The sequence below is a fragment of the Scyliorhinus torazame genome, chromosome 29 (genome assembly GCF_047496885.1).
Source record: "Scyliorhinus torazame isolate Kashiwa2021f chromosome 29, sScyTor2.1, whole genome shotgun sequence".
NCBI classification, from domain to species: Eukaryota; Metazoa; Chordata; class Chondrichthyes; order Carcharhiniformes; family Scyliorhinidae; genus Scyliorhinus; species Scyliorhinus torazame.
This window is the reverse complement of record NC_092735.1, coordinates 37,473,853-37,498,146: the sequence shown is the minus strand read 5'-3', so window position 1 is coordinate 37,498,146 and position 24,294 is coordinate 37,473,853. Positions and strand designations below refer to the sequence as shown.

Below are 24,294 nucleotides of genomic sequence, written 5' to 3'. Positions count from 1 at the left end.
GATCTAGTTAGTCCACAGAGCAGCTATATTCTGTCAGGTAAGAGGGGATGGAGGCTAGGCCAGTTACATGCTCCTCCTGTAGGATGTGGGTGGTGAGGGATACCACCGGTGTCCCCACTGACTATACCTGCGGGAAGTGCACCCAACTTCAGCTCCTCAAAGACCGTGTTAGGGAACTGGAGCTGAAGCTGGATGAACTTCGGATCATCCGGGAGGCAGAGGGGGTAATTGAGAAGAGTTACAAGGAGGTAACCACACCCAGGGTACAGGACAAGAATAGCTGGGTTACAGTCAGGGGGAAAAAAACAAACAGGCAGAAAGTGCAGGGATCCCTCGTGGCCGTTCCCCTTCAAAACAAGTATACCGTTTTGGATGCTGTTGGGGGGGATGACCTACCGGGGGAAGGCCCTAGCGGCCAGGTCTCTGGCACTGAGTCTGGCTCTGGGGCTCAGAAGGGAAGGGGGGAGAATAGAAAAGCAATAGTTGTAGGAGATTCAATGGTTAGGGGAATAGATAGGAGATTCTGTGGTCGCGAGCGAGACTCCCGGAAGGTATGTTGCCTCCCGGGTGCCAGGGCCAGGGATGTCTCGGATCGTGTCTTCAGGATCCTTAAGGGGGAGGGGGAGCAGCCAGAAGTCGTGGTGCACATTGGTACCAACGACATAGGTAGGAAAAGGGGTGTGGAGGTAATAAACAAGTTTAGGGAGTTAGGCTGGAAGTTAAAAGCCAGGACAGACAGAGTTGTCATCTCTGGTTTGTTGCCGGTGCCACGTGATAGCGAGGCTAGGAATAGGGAGAGAGTGCAGTTGAACACGTGGCTGCAGGAATGGTGTAGGAGGGAGGGCTTCAGGTATTTGGATAATTGGAGCGCATTCTGGGGAAGGTGGGACCTGTACAAGCAGGACGGGTTGCATCTGAACCAGAGGGGCACCAATATCCTGGGAGGGAGGTTTTCTAGTACTCTTCGGGAGGGTTTAAACTAATTTGGCTGGGGAATGGGAACCGGATTTGTAGTCCAGCAACTAAGGTAGCCGATATTCAGGACGCCAAAGCGTGTAATGAGGCAGTGGGGAAGGGAACACTGACAAAGGAGAGTACTTGCAGGCACGGAGATGGGTTGAAGTGTGTATACTTCAACGCAAGAAGCATCAGGAATAAGGTGGGTGAACTTAAGGCATGGATCGGTACTTGGGACTACGATGTGGTGGCCATCACGGAAACTTGGATAGAAGAGGGGCAGAAATGGTTGTTGGACGTCCCTGGTTATAGATGTTTCAATAAGATTAGGGAGGGTGGTAAAAGAGGTGGGGGGGGGGTGGCATTATTAATTAGAGATAGTATAACAGCTGCAAAAAGGCAGTTCGAGGAGTATCACCCTATTGAGGTAGTATGGGTTGAAGTCAGAAATAGGAAAGGAGCAGTCACCTTGTTCGGAGTTTTCTATAGGCCCCCCAATAGTAGCAGAGATGTGGAGGAACAGATTGGGAAACAGATTTTGGAAAGGTGCAGAAGTCATAGGGTAGTAGTCATGGGCGACTTTAACTTCCCAAATATTGAGTGGAAACTCTTTAGATCAAATAGTTTGGATGGGGTGGTGTTTGTGCAGTGTGTCCAGGAAGCTTTTCTAACACAGTATGTAGATTGTCCGACCAGAGGAGGGGCAATATTGGATTTAGTACTGGGTAATGAACCAGGGCAAGTGATAGATTTGTTAGTGGGGGAGCATTTTGGAGATAGTGACCACAATTCTGTGACTTTCACTTTAGTAATGGAGAGGGATAGGTACGTGCAACAGGGCAAGGTTTACAATTGGGGGAAGGGTAAATACGATGTTGTCAGACAAGAATTGAAGTGCATAAGTTGGGAACATCGGCTGGCAGGGAAGGACACAAGTGAAATGTGGAACTTGTTCAAGGAACAGGTGCTACGTGTCCTTGATATGTATGTCCCTGTCAGGCAGGGAAGAGATGGTTGAGTGAGGGAACCATGGTTGACAAGAGAGGTTGAATGTCTTGTTAAGAGGAAAAAGGTGACTTATGTAAGGCTGAGGAAACAAGGTTCAGACAGGGCATTGGAGGGATACAAGATAGCCAGGAGGGAACTGAAGAAAGGGATTAGGAGAGCTAAGAGAGGGCATGAACAATCTTTGGCGGGTAGGATCAAGGAAAACCCTAAGGCCTTTTACACATGTGAGGAATATGAGAATGACTAGAGCGAGGGTAGGTCCGATCAAGGACAGTAGCGGGAGATTGTGTATTGAGTCTGAAGAGATAGGAGAGGTCTTGAACGAGTACTTTTCTTCTGTATTTACAAATGAGAGGGGCGATATTGTTGGAAAGGACAGTGTGAAACAGATTGGTAAGCTCGAGGAAATACTTGTTAGGAAGGAAGATGTGTTGGGCATTTTGAAAAACTTGAGGATAGACAAGTCCCCCGGGCCTGACGGGATATATCCAAGGATTCTATGGGAAGCAAGAGATGAAATTGCAGAGCCGTTGGCAATGATCTTTTCGTCCTCACTGTCAACAGGGGTGGTACCATTGGAGAGTGGCGAATGTCGTGCCCCTGTTCAAAAAAGGGACTAGGGATAACCCTGGGAATTACAGGCCAGTTAGTCTTACTTCGGTGGTAGGCAAAGTAATGGAAAGGGTACTGAAGGATAGGATTTCTGAGCATCTGGAAAGACACTGCTTGATTAGGGATAGTCAGCACAGATTTGTGAGGGGTAGGTCTTGCCTTACAAATCTTATTGAATTCTTTGAGGAGGTGACCAAGCATGTGGATGAAGGTAAAGCAGTGGATGTAGTGTACATGGATTTTAGTAAGGTATTTGATCAAGTTCCCCATGGTAGGCTTATGCAGAAAGTAAGGAGGCATGGGATAGTGGGAAATTTGGCCAGTTGGATAACGAACTGGCTAACCGATAGAAGTCAGAGAGTGGTGGTGGATGGCAAATATTCAGCCTGGATCCCAGTTACCAGTGGCGTACCGCAGGGATCAGTTCTGGGTCCTCTGCTGTTTGTGATTTTCATTAATGACTTGGATGAGGGAGTTGAAGGGTGGGTCAGTAAATTTGCAGACGATACGAAGATTGGTGGAGTTGTGGATAGTAAGGAAGGCTGTTGTCAGCTGCAAAGAGACATAGCTAGGATGCAGAGCTGGGCTGAGAAGTGGTAGATGGAGTTTAACCCTGAAAAGTGTGAGGTTGTCCATTTTGGAAGGACAAATATGAATGCGGAATACAGGGTTAACGGTAGAGTTCTTGGCAATGTGGAGGAGCAGAGAGATCTTGGGGTCTATGTTCATACATCTTTGAAAGTTGCCACTCAAGTGGATAGAGCTGTGAAGAAGGCCTATGGTGTGCTCGCGTTCATTAACAGAGGGATTGAATTTAAGAGCCGTGAGGTGATGATGCAGCTGTACAAATCTTTGGTAAGGCCACATTTGGAGTACTGTGTACAGTTTTGGTTGCCTCATTTTAGGAAGGATGTGGAAGCTTTGGAAAAGGTGCAAAGGAGATTTACCAGGATGTTGCCTGGAATGGAGAGTAGGTCTTACGAGGAAAGGTTGAGGGTGCTAGGCCTTTTCTCATTAGAACGGAGAAGGATGAGGGGCGACTTGATAGAGGTTTATAAGATGATCAGGGGAATAGATAGAGTAGATAGTCAGAGACTTTTTCCCCAGGTGGAACAAACCATTACAAGGGGACATAAATTTAAGCTGAAAGGTGGAAGATATAGGAGGGATATCAGAGGTAGGTTCTTTACCCAGAGAGTAGTGGGGGCATGGAATGCACTGCCTGTGGAAGTAGTTGAGTCGGAAACATTAGGGACCTTCAAGCAGCTATTGGATAGGTACATGGATTACGGTAAAATGATATAGTGTAGATTTATTTGTTCTCAAGGGCAGCGCGGTAGCATTGTGGATAGCGCAATTGCTTCACAGCTCCAGGGTCCCAGGTTCAATTCCGGCTTGGGTCACTGTCTGTGCGGAGTCTGCACGTCCTCCCCGTGTCTGCGTGGGTTTCCTCCGGGTGCTCCGGTTTCCTCCCACAGTCCAAAGATGTGCGGGTTAGGTGAATTGGCCAATGATAAATTGCCCTTAATGTCCAAATTGCCCTTGGTGTTGGGTGGAGGTGTTGAGTTTGGGTAGGGTGCTCTTTCCAAGAGCTGGTGCAGACTCAAAGGGCCGAATGGCCTCCTTCTGCACTGTAAATTCAATGATAATCTATGATTAATCTAGGACAAAGGTTCGGCACAACATCGTGGGCCGAAGGGCCTGTTCGGTGCTGTATTTTCTATGTTCTATGTTCTATGTCCTGATGCCTCAGGACACAGCGTGGAGAGTTGAGCGAGTCTTGTGGGGTACGAGTTTTTTTTCATAAATTTAGAATATCCAATTCATTTTTTCCAATAAAGGGGCAGTTTAGCGTGGCCAATCCAACGTTCCTGCACATTTTTTGGGTTGTGGGGGCGAAACCCACGCAGACACGGGGAGAATGTGCAAACTCCACACGGACAGTGACCCCGAGCCAGGATCGAACTTTGGACCTTGGCGCCGTGAGGCAGCCGTGCTAACCACGTGCGCCACCGTGCTGCCCGTGGGGTAAGAGTGTTGGCACGGGGTACGCCAGTGGCTTGTCACAACCAGGACCCTCAGCTGCTGAGTACCTGAGCAGATGGTGAGCGCTTTGAGCCCAGAGTGTTACCAGCAGTTTGATTTGCCTGGTGAAGCTGCTGCCCGGTGTCACTGGGACAATGATTGCACCGTAAGAGGCATTTCCACTCCGATTCAAAAGTCATTGTTCAGCAAGCATCGTTCCACAAACTACGCTAATCATAACGGCAACAATTAAACGCAGTCTAGATAAACAACAGTCCCTCCTCAAAATGATTAGAAAATCCGGTCTCAATATGGATTCAATGGCCCAAAACTTCCAATCCAGAGGTGGAGTTATTAGACAGTCAGGGGTAGAACCTTCTAGATGTCGAACATTTTGGACAGACAGGTTCAGGAGGAAGAACACGGTGACTAAGGGCTGCACGGTGGCGCAGTGGTTAGCACTGCTGCCTACGGCGCTGAGGACTCGGGTTCGAATCCCAGTCCTGCGTCATTGTGCAAACTCCACAACCACCGAGGCAAAACAATTCCAAAAGATCTTACCCATTTGCTTCCAAGGGTCAGTAGATACTGGACAGGACACAGCTGCCCATGGGTCAGGCTTGGCAGTGGACGCTGATGGCAATGGTGTTCCCCATGGATCAGATTTGTGTGTCAGGGGAGATGGTGTAGAGTCTGTCAGATCCAGTAAAGCAGTCTGTACAAATGCACCACAAGAGAACACATATTTTAACTTATCTGGCTGATTCGATCGTATCTTTACATTCATTCCAAATTCCTGGACCAGTGTACAGGTATAATGGCAGCCTCCTATGTAAACACGTCATGGTGCGATTACGCCTTCCAGTCAGCGCTGAGAGAGCTGCACTGCCGGAGAGTCAGCGCGGAGGGAGCGCTGCACTGTCAGAGGGTCAGTACTGAGGGAGTGCCGCACTGTCAGAGGGTCAGTACTGAGGGAGCGCTGCACTGTCAGAGGGTCAGTACTGAGGGAGCGCTGCACTGTCAGAGTGTCAGGACTGAGGGAGTGCCGCACTGTCAGAGGGTCAGTACTGAGGGAGCGCCGCACTGTCAGAGGGTCAGTACTGAGGGCGTGCCGCACTGTCAGAGGGTCAGTACTGAGGGAGCGCTGCACTGTCAGAGGGTCAGTACTGAGGGAGTGCCGCACTGTCAGAGGGTCAGTACTGAGGGAGCGCTGCACTGTCAGAGGGTCAGTACTGAGGGAGCGCTGCACTGTCAGAGGGTCAGGACTGAGGGAGTGCCGCACTGTCAGAGGGTCAGTACTGAGGGAGCGCCGCACTGTCAGAGGGTCAGTACTGAGGGCGTGCCGCACTGTCAGAGGGTCAGTACTGAGGGAGCGCTGCACTGTCAGAGGGTCAGTACTGAGGGAGCGCTGCACTGTCAGAGGGTCAGGACTGAGGGAGTGCTGCACTGTCAGAGGGTCAGTACTGAGGGAGTGCCGCACTGTCAGAGGGTCAGTACTGAGGGAGCGCTGCACTGTCAGAGGGTCAGTACTGAGGGAGTGCTGCATTGTCAGAGGGTCAGTACTGAGGGAGCGCTGCACTGACAGAGGGTCAGTACTGAGGGAGTGCTGCACTGTCAGAGGGTCAGTACTGAGGGAGCGCTGCACTGTCAGAGGGTCAGTACTGAGGGAGCGCTGCACTGTCAGAGGGTCAGGACTGAGGGAGTGCCGGACTGTCAGAGGGTCAGTACTGAGGGAGTGCTGCATTGTCAGAGGGTCAGTACTGAGGGAGCGCTGTACTGTCAGAGGGTCAGTACTGAGAGAGTGCTGCACTGTCAGAGGGTCAGTACTGAGGGAGTGCTGCACTGTCAGAGGGTCAGTACTGAGGGAGTGCTGCACTGTCAGAGGGTCAGTGCGGAGGGTGTGCTGCACTGTCAGAGGGTCAGTACTGAGGGAGTGCCGCACTGTCAGAGGGTCAGTACTGAGGGAGCGCTGCACTCTCAGAGGGTCAGTGCGGAGGGTGTGCTGCACTGTCAGAGGGTCAGTACTGAGGGAGTGTTACACTGTCAGAGGGTAAGTACTGAGGGAGTGCTGCACTGTCAGAGGGTCAGTACTGAGGGAGTGCTGCACTGTCAGAGGATCAGTACTGAGGGAGTGCCGCACTGTCAGAGGGTCAGTACTGAGGGAGTGCTGCACTGTCAGAGGGTCAGTGCGGTGGGTGTGCTGCACTGTCAGAGGGTCAGTACTGAGGGAGTGCTGCATTGTCAGAGGGTCAGTACTGAGCGAGTGCTGCACTGTCAGAGGGTCAGTACTGAGGGAGTGCCGCACTGTCAGAGGGTCAGTACTGAGGGAGGGCTGCACTGTCAGGGGGTCAGTACTGAGGGAGTGCTGCACTGTCAGAGGGTCAGTACTGAGGGAGTGCTGCACTGTCAGAGGGTCAGTACTGAGGGAGTGCTGCACTGTCAGAGGGTCAGTACTGAGTGAGTGTCGCACTGTCAGAGGGTCAGTACTGAGGGAGGGCTGCACTGTCAGAGGGTCAGTACTGAGGGAGGGCTGCACTGTCAGAGGGTCAGTACTGAGTGAGTGTCGCACTGTCAGAGGGTCAGTACTGAGGGAGGGCTGCACTGTCAGGGGGTCAGTACTGAGGGAGTGCTGCACTGTCAGGGGGTCAGTACTGAGGGAGTGCTGCACTGTCAGAGGGTCAGTACTGAGGGAGTGCTGCACTGTCAGAGGGTCAGTACTGAGGGAGTGCCGCACTGCTGGACGCTTCCTGTTTACTTGTACAGGAGATGTTCAAGATCCCATGGATAGTTCAAAGGAGTAAGAGCTTCTCTTAAAGCCCGATTATCACAAATGGGTTTCACTGATCAGAGTAGTTTGTGGATTGTCCCAGAATAACTGCAGACTAACAATCCCATGTAATCTGTTGCATAACTAACCTGGGATAAAGCAATGGGGTTATTAATGCAATTCTTATTCCAATGTGTTCCCAGCCACCCAATAGCCAAAGGACATGTTTCAAGCTGTTCCAGAAAGCGACAACATTGACATCTACCGAGCAACGTGGAAACCACCCATGTCCCGTCCACAAAAATCAGGGCAAATCCAACCTGGCTAATTACACCCCATCAGTCTACAAAATGATGGCGGGGTTGTCGACTGTGGTACCAAACAACACTTACTTTGCAATAACCTGCTCTACTGGCGCTCAGTTTGGGTTCCACCAGGGTCACTCAACTCTTGACCTGGTTATAACCTTGGTCCAAATATGGGCAAAATTGATGAACTCAAGAGGTGAGGTGAGAGTGACTACCCCTCACATCAGTGCAGCGTTTGACCGAGTTTGGCATCAAGGAGCCCGAGCTAAACTGGAGTCAGTGGGAATCAGGGGGAAAACTCTCCGCTGGTTGGAGTCATACCCGGCACAAAGGAAGATGGTTGTGGTGGTTGGAGGTCAATCATCTCAGCTCCAGGACATCACTGCAGGAGTTCTTCAGGGTAGTGTCCTCGGCCCGACCATCTTCAGCTGCTTCATCAATGACCTCCCTTCCATCATAAGGTCAGAAGTGGGGATGTTTGCGGATGACTGCACAATGTTCAGCACCATTCGCGACTCCTCAGACACTGAAGCAGTCCGTGACCAAATGCAGCAAGACCTGGACAATATCCAGGCTGGGCTGACAAGTGGCAAGTAACATTCACACCACACAACTGCCAGGCAATGACCATCTCCAACAAGAAAGAATCTAACCATCTCCCCAAGACATTCAATAGCATTACCATCGCTGAATCCCCCACAATCAACATCCTGGGGGTCATTGACCAGAAACTGAACTGGACCCAGCCACATTAATACTGAGGCTACAAGAGCAGGTCAGAGGCTAGGAATCCTCCAGCAAGTAACTCACCTCCTGACCCCACAAAGCCTGTCCACCATCCACAAGGCACAAGTCTGGAGTGTGATGGAATATTCTCCACTTGCCTGGGTGAGTGCAGCTCCAACAACACTCAAGAAGCTCAACGCCATCCAGGACAAATGAAAATGAAATGAAATGAAAATCGCTTGTCACAAGTAGGCTTCAAATGAAGTTACTGTGAAAAGCCCCTAGTCGCCACATTCCGGCGCCTGTTTGGGGAGGCTGGTACGGGAATCGAACCGTGCTGCTGGCCTGCCTTGGTCTGCTTTCAAAGCCAGCGATTTAGCCCTGTGCTAAACAGCCCTTATTCATTGATTCATTGGCACCCCCACCTACAACCTTCAACATCCACTCCCTCCACCACCGATGCTGAGTGGCAGCCGGCCGTGTGCACCATGTATAAGATGCGTGGCAGCATCTCACAAGCTCCTTCGACAGCACCTTCTGAGCCGGCAATCTCTACCACCTCGAAGACCAAGGACGGCAGCTGCATGGGACCACCACTTTCATAAACCCCTCCAAACCACTCACTATCCTGAACTGAAAGGTTCCTTCACTGTCGCTGGGTCAAATTCCAGGAACTCCCTCCCTGACAGCACTGTGGGTGTACCTACACCACATGGACTGCAGCGGTTCGAGAAGGCGGCTCACCACTGCCACCTCTTGGGCAATTTGGGATGAGCAATAAAATCACACCCACATCCCATGAACAAATATAGCTGGGATAGTTGTAAAGGATTATCAAGGGAACGGTCAGAAGGATGAATCCCGGCCGTACCTCAGTTCTGTGGGGTCCAAAGCCTGGCATTTGCAGCTTCTGTCGGCTCTCCTCCAATGCCAACTGTAGACGCAGGTCATCTCCACGGCGACGCTGCTCATCCTGCACAAGCCACATAAATCACAAAATTGTTACAGCACAGGAGGCCATTCAGCCCATCAAATCTGCACCAGCTCTCCGAATGTGCAACACCCTCGATACCATCCCCTCGCCTTCTCCCCTACCCCTGCACATTCTTCCTTTTCCGATAAGAGTTTGAAAGCTTTGATTGAATCTGCCTCCCCGCACTCAGGCAGAGCATTCCAGACCCCACCCACTCGCTGCACATACTGCATTTGCTTCATTTGCCAATTACTTTAAATCTGTGACTTCTTGTTCTCAAACCTTTCATGAGTGAGAACAGTTTCTCCCTGTCGACTCTGTGGGTTTAATACCTCTCATCAAATTTTCAAGGAAAACAGTCTCAACTTCTCCAATCCATTTTCATAACTGAAGTTCCTCAACCCAGGAACCATTTCCGTGAATCCTTTCTGCACTTTCTCCAGTGTGTTCATATTCTTTCTAAGTGTGGCACCCAGATCTGGGCACAATATCCCAGCTGGGGCCAAAACTGGTTGTATACAAGTTCAACATAATCGCCATGCTCTTGTACCCCTACTAAATGACGGTAGTGTCTGATTTATTAGCCACGCCCTCAACTTGTACTGCCACCTTCAGAGACTTGTGTATGCACCAGAGTTCCTCTGATCCCGCGCCCTCCCTTCGAATTGTCCCATTTAACATTCTCTCTCGATTTGGTAGGACGAACGTGGACCCACTTCACATTTCTCTGCCATTGAACTTCATCTGCCACCTGTCTGCCCTTTTGAAGTTCTTCACGATCCTCCTTGCAGTGCCCAATTTTCGTACCATCTGCAAACCTTGAAATTGTGCCCTGGTCTAATGTCATTCATATATATCAGGAGAAGCTCTGACCTATGGGCGACTCTGCCTAAAACCTTCCTCCAGCCTGAAAAACATGGACTTTGCGTTAACAGTCAGTCAGCCAATTTTGTATCCATGTTGCTACCGTTCTTTTATTCCGTTAGTTAGAACTTTGCTCACAAGTCTTTGTGCGGCATTGCATCAAATGCTTCTTGAAAATCCACATACAACACATCAACTGCATTGCCCTCATCGGCCCTCTATATCAAAAAATCCAGCAAGGTAGTTAAACCCCATTTGTCCTTAAGAAAACCATGCTAGCTTTCCTTAATTAACCTGCAACATCCAAGTGACTATTCATTTAGTCCCAAATTATTGGTTCGAGAGGATTCCCCTCCGCCAAAGTTAAACTGATTGGCCTTTAATTGCTAAGCTCATCTTTCTTTATCTTTGTGCACTTTTTTGAGCATGGGTGTAGAGTTAGCAATTCTCCAGTCCTCTGGCACCATCCCGAGTCGAAGGAAGTCTGAAAAATTATGGCCAGTGACTGCAATCTCCACTCTCACTTCTCCCTGTATCCTCGAACGCATCTCATCCAGTCCTGGTACCGTACCAACTTTATAGGCAGCCTATTCAATACCACCTTCTTCCATTTTAAACCATTCCAGTGTCTGAATTACCTACTCTTTCACCATGGCCATGCAAAGCATTCACTGAATACCCTCTGCCTCCATATGTAAATCCCCCTTTGGTCCCTTATTGGCCCTACTCTCCTTACCAGTCTTATTATTGATATGTCTATAGAAGACTTTGGAATTCAGTTTTACGTTAGCTCCCAGAGTCTTTTCAAGCCCCCTCTTTGCTTTTTCTTTTTTTTGTAAATTTAGAGTACCCAATTATTTCTTTTCCCCAATTAAGGGGCAGTGGACAATCTACCTTTGGGTTGTGGGGGCGAAACCCAGGCAGACACGGGGAGAATGTGCAAACTCCACACGGACAGTGACCCAGGGCCGGGATTCAAAACCGGGTCCTTAGTACCGCAGTCCCAGTGCTAACCGGCCCCCCCGCGCCCCCCCCCCCCCCCCCCCCCCTCACTTTTTCTCCTCCCTTTCGATATTCAGCCTGGCTCCTAATCATATTTTCTAACTGGCATCACTTTTTCTTCTGTATCTTAATTTTGGTCTCCTTTGTCATCGAGGGTGCTTTGGTCTTGTTTTCCCTACCTTTCCCTTCTGAAGGAATATATCTTGATTGTGTCCAAATTCTCTCTTCTTTGAAGGTAGCCAATTGTTCAGCTGCCATTTTCCCCACCAACCTTTTAACTCCAATTTATTCTGCCCAGGTCCATTCTTACTCCAGTAAAGTTGGCTTTCTCCCAGTTAATTATTCTTGCTCTGGATTGTTATTTGTCCTTTGCTAAAAAAAAAATGATTCAACGATCACTGACCCATAAATGTTCTCCTGCTGATACTTAATCTACTTGGCCCCTCCCTCATTTCCAAGAACCAGGTTGAACATAAACCATAGAATTCCTCCAGCGCAGAGAAGGCCATTCGGCCCATTGCGTCTGCACCGATCCTCTGAAGGAGCACCCCACCCAGGCCCTATCACATGCTCCATCCCCGTAATCTAACCTGCACATCCCTGGACACTATGGGGCAATTTACCATGGCCAGTCCTAACCCGCACATTTTTGGACTGAATGTTTTAACAGTAGAATATATCGCTCAAAAGTACAACACATTTTAGAAGGCGGCAAACAAGGTCATTTGGGGAGACAGATCTCAGGGTGAGATTCAAGTATTTTAGTGCAGAAACGTAGGTGGGGGGTGGAATTCAGGTTGAGGTGCCCCACCCAAATGCAGTTTTGTAGACTTCAACCGCGCCTTCCCATAATAGGAGTGAACAAAGTCTAGGTTTCTGTTACATCTGTCTTAAACACCTCGTAACCAAGACACAAAGTACTGCTTTGCACAAAACCCCAAATCTGTTGGTGCATTTGCTGCCACTGGTGGAACATTTCACCGACTGTGCTGGTGACACCTAGTGTGGGTGGTGGGAGAGGAGAGAAATTAGTGCAGCTGCCTACCGCCCAACTGGTTCAATATCTGAAACAGACAGCCGCAATAAAACGCAAACTCCTTGTGCTAAACACACGCAGTGGGAGCAGCACGTAACCAAGGCGTTTGTGAAACAAGATTCCCTAATGTGGCAGCACAGATCAGCAAAAAGTACACAATTTATTCAGTCAGAATAATCAAATCCAACGGGGGGGGGGGGGGGGGGGGGGGGGGGGGGAGGAGGAGAAGGAAAGAGGAATCGATAGTAATCAGCACCCAGACTGCTTGTTGAAATATTCTTTCATGCAGCAAATCACCTGAAGAGATAAGCGACACTCGCTGCAAGCCAATGAAGTTTAATCTGCAGATTGTGGCTCAAAATGGAAATCTCTGGCACAGTAACGAGCAACGAACTGATTAAATGCAAAGGAGAGATTAGAACACTGACCAGACAGAATGTGTATCCAAATCTCACGACGTGCGAAGTTATTTCCTTCCACACATTGTCTGGCCATTACCACTGCCAGGAACAACTGCTGGGCTGGAGGTGGAGGTCTTGTGGTGCGATCGGTAGCAACCCTTCCACCGAGCCAGAAGCTCCGGGTTCAAGTCCCAGCCCAGGACCTGATGGGTTCACATCGCGGCTGAAACAGGTCGAGCGTCAACCTGCCAATCCGTCCAATTTATGCCAATGGCTGGTGGTAGGAGAGGGAGAGATTCCCAGTCAGCCGAGTGATTGTAAGAGAATTGAAGGCTCTTCCATCACTATCCACAGCTCTGGACTGCAATCTGCATGTAAAAGTGTAAGTTGTCACAGCAACTCAGAGTCCTGCAGGGGCCGGTTGGCTGGATGGCTAGTGTGGATCGATTGGTGCTGACAAGCGCAGCGTTCAGTCTCCGATCCGGCTGGAGTGCATTCGGAACTTGCCTCCTTGCCCTACCCATGGCGGTGCTGTGGGTCGGACATGCCTTCAGCTGCTTAAATGACGTTACTTTCCTCATTGGGAATCTGAATCCAGCACAGCTCTGATCTGTTCCCCCAGCTGACAGCATGAACATCCAGACACCTTTCTGCGATGTATAATAATAATAACTTTTTGTCACGAGTAGGCTTCAATTAAGTTAGTGAAAAGCCCCTAGTCGCCACATTCCAGCACCTGTTTGGGGAGGCTGGTAGGGGAATTGAACCCACGCTGCTGGCCTTGTTCTGTATTACAAGCCCACTCTGCTAAACCAGCTCCTGTATATGACAGAGGACAATAAAATCTCATGGTTACAGAACAGTCTCACTCCCCTGCCACACCCATGATCAAATCTGCCTCCACTACACTCTCAGGCAGTGCATTCCAGATCTTAGCCACTAACTATGTAAAAAAGTTACGCATGTCGCTTTTACTTCTTTTGCTAATCACCTGAAGTCAGTTTCGTCCGGTTATAAATCCTTCCACCAATGGGAACAGTTGATCTATCTACTCTGTCCAGACTCCTCGTGATCTTGGAACACCTCTACCAAATCTCCTCTGAACAGTGTTAGCTTCACCAACCTACCCACGTAACCGAAGCCCTTCATCAATGGAATCGTTCTCTTGAATCAAGGCACCAAATCGCAACTCGAGTGGCTTGGTCATAAGGCAGAGGAAGACAAAACGGGAGGAGGCACACGTGCAGCACAAACCAGCTGAACAAACAGCCTGTGCAGAACACGCCGTATAATAGATTAACAAAGGCTGCCAGAATGCCCGTTTAACTATTAACGCAGAGATCAGGAGAAACAATTATGAGGAAGGTTCACGTCTTATAGGTGATGGAAGCAATGGGTGTAATTTCATTCATGCATTGCTAATCCATCGATTCATTTCTCAAAAGTCACACGTTGATATAGCAGAGGGACAATTTGGAATACTAGTGTTTGTAGGTGTACAGGCAGAACCATATGTTTCAGTTGGCTCCACGTGTTAAAAACAAATGATTAGGCCTCTCGAAGTTGATTCTCTCCATCACCAGTATACCGTGACAGCAACGCGTACCATCCAAAAAGCAACTGCAGCAATTCACCAAGACTTCCCCAATCTTCCCAGGACTTCTAAGAAAAAGACAACATTGAACCCACAGACCTCATAGTTCCCTTTTCAAATCACTGATACTTTAAAATCACTGATACATGACGACACGAAACTGTGGTCACGAACTCTCAGGAGAAGCCATGTCAGTCCCAAGAGATTTACTCAGAAAAGGCCTCAAGGGATCGAAGATGCTTTCTTGGCTTGTTTTATAATCTGTTCATGTGTCATATAAAGTTATTTATTGAAGTGGACCACTAAATTGCTGTTTCTTTGTTTCTGTAGAACATTTTATCAATGCATAAATCTGGCCTTGTAAATTTAGCCAGTTTGTATTTGTCTGTCAGATTACTTTCCACCTCTGGAGGGAGATAGAGTTGAAGATTCTATATACTCTCAAGTTTTTAAAATAAATTTAGAGTACCCAAATATTTTTTTCCCAATTAAGGGGCAATTTTAGCGTGGCCAATCCACCTACCCTGCACATCTTTTTGAGTTGTTGGGGTGAGACCCACGCAGACACGGGGAGAATGTGCCAATTCCACACGGGGAGTGACTCGGGGCCGGGATCGAACATGAGGCAGCAGTGCAAACCACTGCGCCACCGTGCCGTCCATATGTACTCTCTAGTTAACAGCTCACTGCAGGGTTGGATGTTAAACCTGGGCATGAGGACAGATTTTGTTTCGTAAAAAGAGTTTCTGCTACGAAAAGGCCTGGACACACACAAAAGGCATTGGGATAAAGCTCAAACTACAAAGACATGAAGAAATTGAAAAGATGACATCTTCCCAACATGTTTTCTCAAGCATGACATTGTGGCGTGTAACTGCTCACTTTAGATCATGGTCATTGCAGGTAAGTTTGGTTGCTGGGGTTGGTGGCGGGAATAAAACAGCAAAAGAGACACATTTTGTATTCCAAGATAGCTGTTTCAGTTTAAGTGCAAGCAAACCCATTGTGCAAATTCATGAAGATTGTACCCTTGCAACCTGGGATCTCACTTTGCTGACTCTTTTTAAAAATATATTTTATTCAAGTTTTTTGGCCAAACATAACAATACGTAGTGTTTCTTTTACACAACAATAAAGCAATATAAATAACCGTGGCCAGTTTTAAACAAATAAATAATATATAAACAAAAACAAAAAACAAAATTACATGGCAACTGCCTTGTCCAAAATAAATACTCTCCAAAAATACAATCCAATATACAATTACATATACCAAATACCTATACATATACAATAACATCCCTGAGAGTCCGTCCGATTCCTCCCCCCGCCCTTCCCCCCCTCCCCCCTGGGTTGCTGCTGTTGTCTACTTCTTTTCCATTCCCCCTATCTTTCTGTGAGGTAGTCGACGAACGGTTGCCACCGCCTGGTGAACCCCTGAGCCGAACCCCTTAACACGAACTTCATCCGTTCTAACTTTATGAACCCTGCCATATCGTTTATCCAGGTCTCCACCCCCGGGGGTTTGGCTTCCTTCCACATTAACAATATCCTGCGCCGGGCTACAAGGGACGCAAAGGTCAACACGTCAGCCTCTCTCGCCTCCCGCACTCCCGGCTCTTCTGCAACCCCAAATATAGCCAACCCCCAGCTTGGTTCGACCCGGACCCCCACCACCTTCGAAAGCACCTTTGCCACCCCCACCCAGAACCCCTGTAGTGCCGGGCATGACCAGAACATGTGGGTGTGATTCGCTGGGTCTCTCGAGCATCTCGCACACCTATCCTCTACCCCCAAAAATTTACTAAGCCGTGCTCCAGTCATATGCGCCCTGTGTAGCACCTTAAATTGTATCAGGCTTAGCCTGGCACACGAGGACGATGAGTTTACCCTACGTAGGGCATCAGCCCACAGCCCCTCCTCAATCTCCTCCCCCAGTTCTTCTTCCCATTTCCCTTTCAGCTCATCTACCATGATCTCCCCCTCGTCCCTCATCTCCCTGTATATGTCCGCCACCTTACCGTCCCCCACCCATGTCTCTGAGATCACTCTATCCTGCACTTCCTGCGTCGGGAGCTGCGGGAATTCCCTCACCTGTTGCCTCGCAAAAGCCGTCAATTGCATATACCGAAATGCATTCCCTTGGGGCAACCCATATTTCTCCGTCAGCGCTCCCAGACTCGCAAACGTCCCATCTACAAATAGATCTCTTAATTGTACTACCCCAGCTCTTTGCCATGCTCCAAATCCCCCTTCCATTCTCCCCGGAACAAACCTATGATTGTTTCTTATCGGGGACCGCACCGAAGCTCCCATCCCTCCCCTATGCCGTCTCCACTGCCCCCAAATTTTCAATGTAGCCACCACCACCGGGCTTGTGGTGTATTTCTTTGGTGAGAACGGCAACGGCGCCGTCACCATTGCTTGTAGGCTAGTCCCCCTGCAAGACGTCCTCTCCAATCTCTTCCACGCCGCTCCCTCCCCTTCTCCCATCCACTTACACACCATTGAAACATTGGCGGCCCAGTAGTATTCACTGAGGCTCGGTAGTGCCAGCCCCCCCCTGTCCCTACTACGCTGCAAGAATCCCCGCCTCACTCTCGGGGTCTTCCCAGCCCACACAAAACTCATAATGCTCTTCTCAATTCTTTTGAAAAAAGCCTTCGTGATCACCACTGTGGAGGCACTGGAACACAAAAAAGAATCTCGGGAGAACCACCATTTTAACCGCCTGCACCCTACCTGCCAATGACAGGGACACCATGTCCCATCTCTTGAAATCCTCCTCCATCTGTTCCACCAACCGTGTTAAATTAAGCCTATGTAATGTACCCCAATTCTTGGCTATCTGGATCCCCAGGTACCGGAAGTCCCTTGTTACCTTCCTCAACGGTAAATCCTCTATCTCTCTGCTCTGCTCCCCCGGATGCACCACAAATAACTCACTTTTCCCCATGTTCAGTTTATACCCTGAAAAATCCCCAAATTCCCCAAGTATCCGCATTATCTCTGGCATCCCCTCCGCCGGGTCCGCCACATATAGCAACAAATCATCCGCATACAGAGATACCCGGTGTTCTTCTCCCCCCCTAAGTACTCCCCTCCACTTCCTGGAACCCCTCAGTGCCATGGCCAGGGGTTCAATCGCCAGTGCAAACAATAACGGGGACAGAGGACATCCCTGCCTCGTCCCTCTATGGAGCCGAAAATAGTCAGACCCCCGTCCATTCGTGACCACGCTCGCCATCGGGGGCCCTATACAGCAACTGTACCCACCTGATATACCCGTCACCAAAGCCAAATCTCAACACCTCCCACAAATAATCCCACTCCACTCTATCAAATGCTTTCTCGGCATCCATCGCCACCACTATCTCCGCTTCCCCCTCTGGTGGGGGCATCATCATTACCCCTAGCAGCCTCCGTATATTCGTATTCAGCTGTCTCCCCTTCACAAACCCAGTTTGGTCCTCATGGACCACCCCCGGGACACAATCCTCTATCCTCATTGCCATTACCTTGGCCAGAATCTTAGCATCCACATTCAGGAGGGAAATAGGTCTATAGGACCCGCATTGCAGCGGGTCTTTTTCCTTCTTTAGGAGGAGTGATATCGTTGCCTCTGACATAGTCGGGGGCAGCTGCCCCCTTTCCCTCGCCTCATTATAGGTTCTCATCAGTAGCGGGGCCAGCAAGTCCAAATATTTCTTATAGAATTCAACTGGGAATCCGTCTGGTCCCGGGGCCTTCCCCGCCTGCATGCTTCCAATCCCTACTTCACTACTTCCTCCGTCTCAATCTGTGCTCCCAGCCCCACTCTCTCCTGTTCCTCCACCTTAGGAAATTCCAGCTGATCCAGAAAGCACAGAGCCGGTGCAGACTCGATGGGCCGAATGGCCTCCTTCTGCACTGTAAATTCTATGATAATCTATGATAATCATTCTCTCCTTCCCGTCCGAGGGCTGCGCTTCATATAATCTTTCATAAAATGCCTTGAACGCTCCATTCACTCTCTCCGCTCCCCGCTCCATCTCCCCCTCCTCATCTCTCACCCCCCCCTATCTCCCTCGCTGCTCCCCTTTTCCTCAGTTGGTGGGCCAACAACCTACTCGCCTTCTCCCCATATTCGTACTGTACACCCTGTGCCTTCCTCCATTGTGCCTCTGCCTTACCCGTAGTCAACAAGTCAAATTCTATATGTAGCCTTTGCCTTTCCCTGTATAGTCCCTCCTCTGGTGCCTCCGCGTATTGTCTGTCCACCCTCAGCAGTTCTTTCAACAACTGCTCCCTTTCCCTACCCTCCTGCTTTCCTTTATGTGCCCTAATAGATATCAGCTCCCCTCTAACCACTGCCTTCAGTGCCTCCCAGACCACTCCCACCTGTTCCTCCCCATTATTATTAATTTCCAAGTACCTTTCAATACACCCCCTCACCCTTAAACAACCCCCTCATCTGCCAATAATCCCATGTCCATTCTCCAGGGTGGAAGCTGTTGTTTTTCTTCCCCTATCTCCAGGTCCACCCAGTGTGGAGCATGATCCGAGATGGCTATAGCCGTGTACTCCGTCCCCGTCACCTTTGGGATCAGTGTCCTTCCCAAAACAAAAAAATCTATTCGTGAAAATACTTTATATGTACATAGGAGAAAAACGAAAACTCCTTACTCCTAGGTCTACTAAATCTCCAGGGATCTACTCCTCCCCTCTGCACCATAAAATCCTTAAGCACCCTAGCTGCAGCCGGCCTCCTTCCGGTCCTGGACCTCGATCTGTCCAGCCCTGGGTCCAGCACCGTATTAAAGTCTCCACCCATTACCAACTTCCCCACTTCTAGGTCCGGGATTCGTCCTAACATACGCCTCATAAAATTGGCATCATCCCAGTTCGGGGCATACACGTTCACCAATACCACCGCCTCCCCATGCAGTTTGCCACACACCATCACGTATCTGCCCCCGTTATCCGCCACTATAGTCTTTGCCTCAAACATTACCCGCTTCCCCACTAGTATGGCCACCCCCCTGTTTTTTGCATCTAGCCCCGAATGAAACACCTGCCCCACCCATCCTTTGCGAAGTCTAACCTGGTCTGTCAGCTTCAGATGCGTCTCCTGAAGCATAACCACATCTGCCTTAAGTTTCTTTAGGTGTGCGAGTACCCGTGCCCTCTTAATCGGCCCGTTCAGCCCTCTCACATTCCACGTGATCAACCGGGTTGGGGGGGCTCTTTACCACCCCCCCCTTGACGACTAGCCATTTCCTTTTTCAATCCAGCTCCTCACCCGGTTCCCACGTAGCTGTATCCCCCCCAGGCGGCGCCCCCCCCCGCCCCGACCCCCCCCACCCATACCAGCTCCCCCTTCTCCCCAGCAGCAGCAACCCAGTTAACCCCCCCCCCCCCCCGCTAGATCCCAAGCTAGCGTAATTGCACCCCCCATGTTACTCCCAGAAGTCAGCAAACTCTGGCCGACCTCGGCTTCCCCCCCGTGACCTCGGCTCACACTGTGCGAGGCCCCCTCCTTCCTGCTTCCCTGTTCCCGCCATGATTACCATAGCGCGGGAACAAAGCCCGCGCTTCCCCTTTTGGCCCCGCCCCCAATGGCCGACGCCCACAGCTCCTCATCCTCCCTCACCCCCTCCCCCCATGGGCAAGAGAGAGAAGTTACAGGGTCGCAGGTTTAACAATCTGGGAAGTCTTCTCTTCCCCCTTTTCCCCCCTTAATCCCACAAATTCACCCCCCCACTTTTGTCCCAAACGTTCTTTTTCTGGCCCGCTCACTCCAGCTTCTCCTCGACAATAAATGCCCACGCTTCGTCTGCCGTTTCGAAATAGTGGTGTTTCCCTAGATGTGTGACCCACAGTCTTGCCGGTTGCAACATTCCGAATTTGACCTTCCTTTTATGCAACACCGCCTTGGCCCGATTAAAGCTTGCCCTCCTTCTCGCCACCTCTGCACTCCAATCTTGATACACGCGGATCACCGCATTCTCCCACCTACTGTTCCGCGTTTTCTTGGCCCATCTGAGGACCATCTCTCTGTCCTTGTATCGGAGAAATCTCACAACTATTGCTCGAGGAATTTCTCCAGCCCTCGGTCTTCGCGCCATAACTCGATAGGCTCCCTCCACCTCCAGCGGACCCGTCGGGGCCTCCGATCCCATTAACGAATGCAGCATCGTGCTCACATATGCCCCGACGTCCGCCCCTTCTGCACCTTCGGGAAGACCAAGAATCCTTAAGTTCTTCCTCCTCGCATTGTTCTCCAGCACCTCCAGCCTTTCCACACATCTTTTGTGTTGTGCCTCGTGGATCTCCGTTTTCACCACCAGGCCCTGTATGTCGTCCTCATTCTCAGCAGCCTTTGCCTTCACGACCCGAAGCTCCTGTTCCTGGGTCTTTTGCTCCTCCTTTAGCCCCTCAATCGCTTGTAATATCGGGGCCAACAGCTCCATCTTCATCTCCTTTTTGAGTTCATCTATGCAACGCCGCAGGAACTCTTGTTGGTCAGGGCCCCCATATTAAACTGCCTCCTTCCGACGCCATCTTGCTTTGTGCCTGCCTTCCTGGCCGCTGCTCTTGAGGATCCACCGCAATCCGGCTACTTTCCTCTCTCTTTTTTCCATCCGTGTCCAGGGGGGATTCCCTTCTGGATTACCGCACAGTGTTATTTGCCGTTAAAATTGCCGATGGGGCTCCTATTAAGAGCCCAAAAGTCCGTTCCACCGGGAGCTGCCGAAACGTGCGACTTAGCTGGTCATCGCCGCACCCGGAAGTCTCTTTGCTGACTCTTAAGCATTCAAAGCAAAACAAGCATTGATTCAGTTCTTGCAAGCTTAACGGGACGAAAGTTGTTTTGAAAGTTAGTAAGAGACCACGGGACGACTGCTGCAAAGGAGGATCTCTCGCTGTTGCAGGAAGAGCTGCTTCTGAGGTCGAGGCCAAGGCAAGTTGGTGAGCACGAGAGCTTTGCTGTGCACCCAAGTGGTCAGTACGTCCTGCCAATACGCACTGCTGAGAAGAAAATTGCACCACTTCCCAGCATCAGTTCTCAACTTGGAGCAGTAAAAATCAATCACAGAATGAAAGGTGAGACCACATGAAAAGTTTCATGAAGTAATTTGTCTTCGGATGAACACAGCCTGTAAATTTTACACAGCAAATGCATGCCTCATTCTTAATTAAGAAGAATATGCAACAGGAATGGGAGATTACCTTTGCATCACAGAATAAATTCTCAATAAGCAAAGAAACAACATACAGATGATCACAATAATGCCCATTTTTTATATCAATGCATTATTCTCTTCCCGAGGTGCAGCCATGCTTAAGTTGACCTTTCCCCTTAAAAGCCGTAACGATTAGAACTAAACTCAAGTGACTGCAAACTGTGGTTAATTGTTACTTGATGCAGGAAACCCACAAATTAGACGAGCCTGTTCAGTCTTCTGGTGCAACGTAGAAGCATATTTAAAAAAATAATTTAAGATAAGTCTGCCTCGAGGGCAAGTGTGATGCCTGTACATAAATAGCAGATGGATATACATTTGGGATTTTAACATTATGCCCGGTTTCCATATCACGGGGGCCATAGGACCTAGCAGGTATAGACCATGTGGCCCATCAAGTCCCCGGTTGTTCTCTCTTCCAATCTGTTCCATCGGGCAGGAGATACAAAAGTCTGAGAACATGCACCAACATGTTCAAAAACAGCTTCTGTTTGCATGTTATGCTTCACCCGATGCCTGTGTCTATGTATTTACATTGTGTTTATGTATTTCATGTATGGAACGATCTGCCTGGACTGTACACAGAATAGATAATGAATGGCTTAGATAGGGTGGATGTAGGGAAGTTGTTTCCATTAACAGGGGAGACTAGGACCCGGGGACACAGCCTTAGAATAAAAGGGAGTCACTTTAGAACAGAGATGAGGAGAAATTTCTTCAGCCAGAGAGTGGTGGGTCTGTGGAATTCATTGCCACAGAGGGCGGTGGAGGCCAGGACGTTGAGTGTCTTTAAGACAGACGTTGATAAATTCTTGATTTCTCGAGGAATTAAGGGCTATGGAGAGAGAGCGGGTAAATGGAGTTGAAATCAGCCATGATTGAATGGTGGAGTGGACTCAATGGGCCGAATGGCCTTACTTCCGTTCCTATGTCTTAATACATTTCACTCAACCTCTGTACAGTGACAATAAATCTAAACTTGTTCAAACTTTCTTCATAAGATAAACCCTTCATCAATGAGTTATATGAACCTTCCCGATTCTAATGCAACTATATATTTTTTTCAAATAAAGAGGCCACAACTGTACATAGTGTTCTAGACGTGGTCTCGCTAAAGCCCTGAACAGCTGCAGTAAAACTTTGCAACTTTTATATTCCATTCCCCTGGAAATAAATAATAACATTCCATTTGCCTTCCTAATCACTTGCTGGACCTGCATACTGACATTTTGTGATTCATGTCCCAGGACAGCCAGACGCAATGTGGCTCACCCTCCCATTCATGGCTACTCGCCATCAGCTATTGAGTCTGTTCTTGTTAATCTCAACACAAAACAGTCCTACCTGTGCACTCAGGGTCATCACTGTGTTCCTTGGCTGGCTGCCAGCTGTTGTGGCACTTTTGAAAATCTATATGGGCAAGGAGGAAAAACACCAAGAATGTCACTAAACATTTTGTATCACAACAAACCTGCATCGAGGTGCCCCTCTATTGGATCCCTATGATCCCAGCGAATCGGCAAGTGTGGGTAACGTGCACATACTGGGGCATTAATGGGTCTCACAGGTTAACCAAACTCTTCCATTCAGAACTCCCCCCCCTCCGCTCCAGAACTTCACGTCATTAAAATGAACCCAACTCCCGTTATCATTGAAAGTGCAGACGTGACAGCAAAACAGATACTCATTCACTGTGATCGACACTTGGGACTGTAACAAAACAGCTCAATGTAAACGAAGGTTAAACTTCAAATTTCCGTCTAGTGTGGAGAGATTGACACAGCAGTGGTGAGCACAACAGAAACAGAAGGGAGACTACAATCAAACAGCTGTTCAGTCAGCATCCAACAGAGAAATATCGTAGGGTTTTACCCAAAACATTAACCCTTCAGATGCTGGTGGACACAATGTATTTGGAATTTCTGATAAACTTTTTTCCTCAGGTGGGAGTGGGGAATAGGAGTTGACTAGAAAAAGAACTTCTACCAGGGCATTATTCCAGCCTTGGTCTGGTCTCTCGTTTGTCCACTTACCCCTACCCTTCTCGACCAGCTCCCCTGCCCAGTCGCAGACACATTCTTGCCTCTTGAAGATTATACTTCACAGTTCAAGAGGGAACAAATAGGAGCATGAAAGATACAGACTTAAGGGCTTTATGGAGCAGATGGGAGGAGTGGATCCCTAGAGATTTACTAGGCCAAGGAGTAAAGAGTTTTCCTTCTTCTCCCATGTCCACAAAGTGTGCTCCCGGATAGACTTCTTTGTCCTGGGAAGGGCGCTGATCCCGAAGGTGGCAGGAACGGAGTATTCGGCTATAGCCATTTCAGATCATGCCCCACATTGGGTAGATTTGGAAGTAGGAGAGGAAAAGGAACAGCGCCCACTCTGGAGATTAGATATGGGACTGTTGGCGGATGAGGGGGTATGTGTAAGGGTGAGGAGATGTATTGAAAGGTACATAGAGACTAATGATGACGGAGAGGTCCAGGTGGGAGTGGTCTGGGAGGCGCTGAAGGCGGTGGTTAGAGGGGAGCTGATCTCCATAAGGGCCCATAAGGGGAAACAAGAGGGTAAAGAAAGGGAGAGATTGTTGAGGGAGATTTTGAGGGTGGATAGGCAATATGCGGAGGCTCCAGATGAAGGGCTATACAGGGAAAGATGGAGATTGCACACGGACTTTGACTTGTTGACTACGGGTAAGGCGGAGGCACAATGGAGGAAGGCACAGGGAGTGCAGTATGAATATGGAGAGAAAGCGAGCCGGCTGCTGGCCCAACAATTTAGGAAGAGGGGGG

At 49.3% G+C, this 24,294-nt stretch overlaps 1 protein-coding gene across 5 annotated transcripts in view; it reads right to left on the bottom strand.

Moving 5' to 3' along the window:
• Positions 1-24,294, bottom strand: part of LOC140404070 (epsin-2-like) — a 73,020-nt gene that overhangs the window by 12,921 nt on the left and 35,805 nt on the right. For all 5 annotated transcript variants that reach the window (XM_072492441.1, XM_072492440.1, XM_072492442.1 and 2 more), the window contains exons 5-7: positions 22,844-22,909; positions 9,275-9,376; positions 5,164-5,317 (exon numbers count right to left, since the gene is read on the bottom strand). In XM_072492441.1, coding sequence (XP_072348542.1) covers positions 5,164-5,317; positions 9,275-9,376; positions 22,844-22,909 — 322 coding nt within the window. The remainder of the gene's footprint in view (positions 1-5,163; positions 5,318-9,274; positions 9,377-22,843; positions 22,910-24,294) is intronic.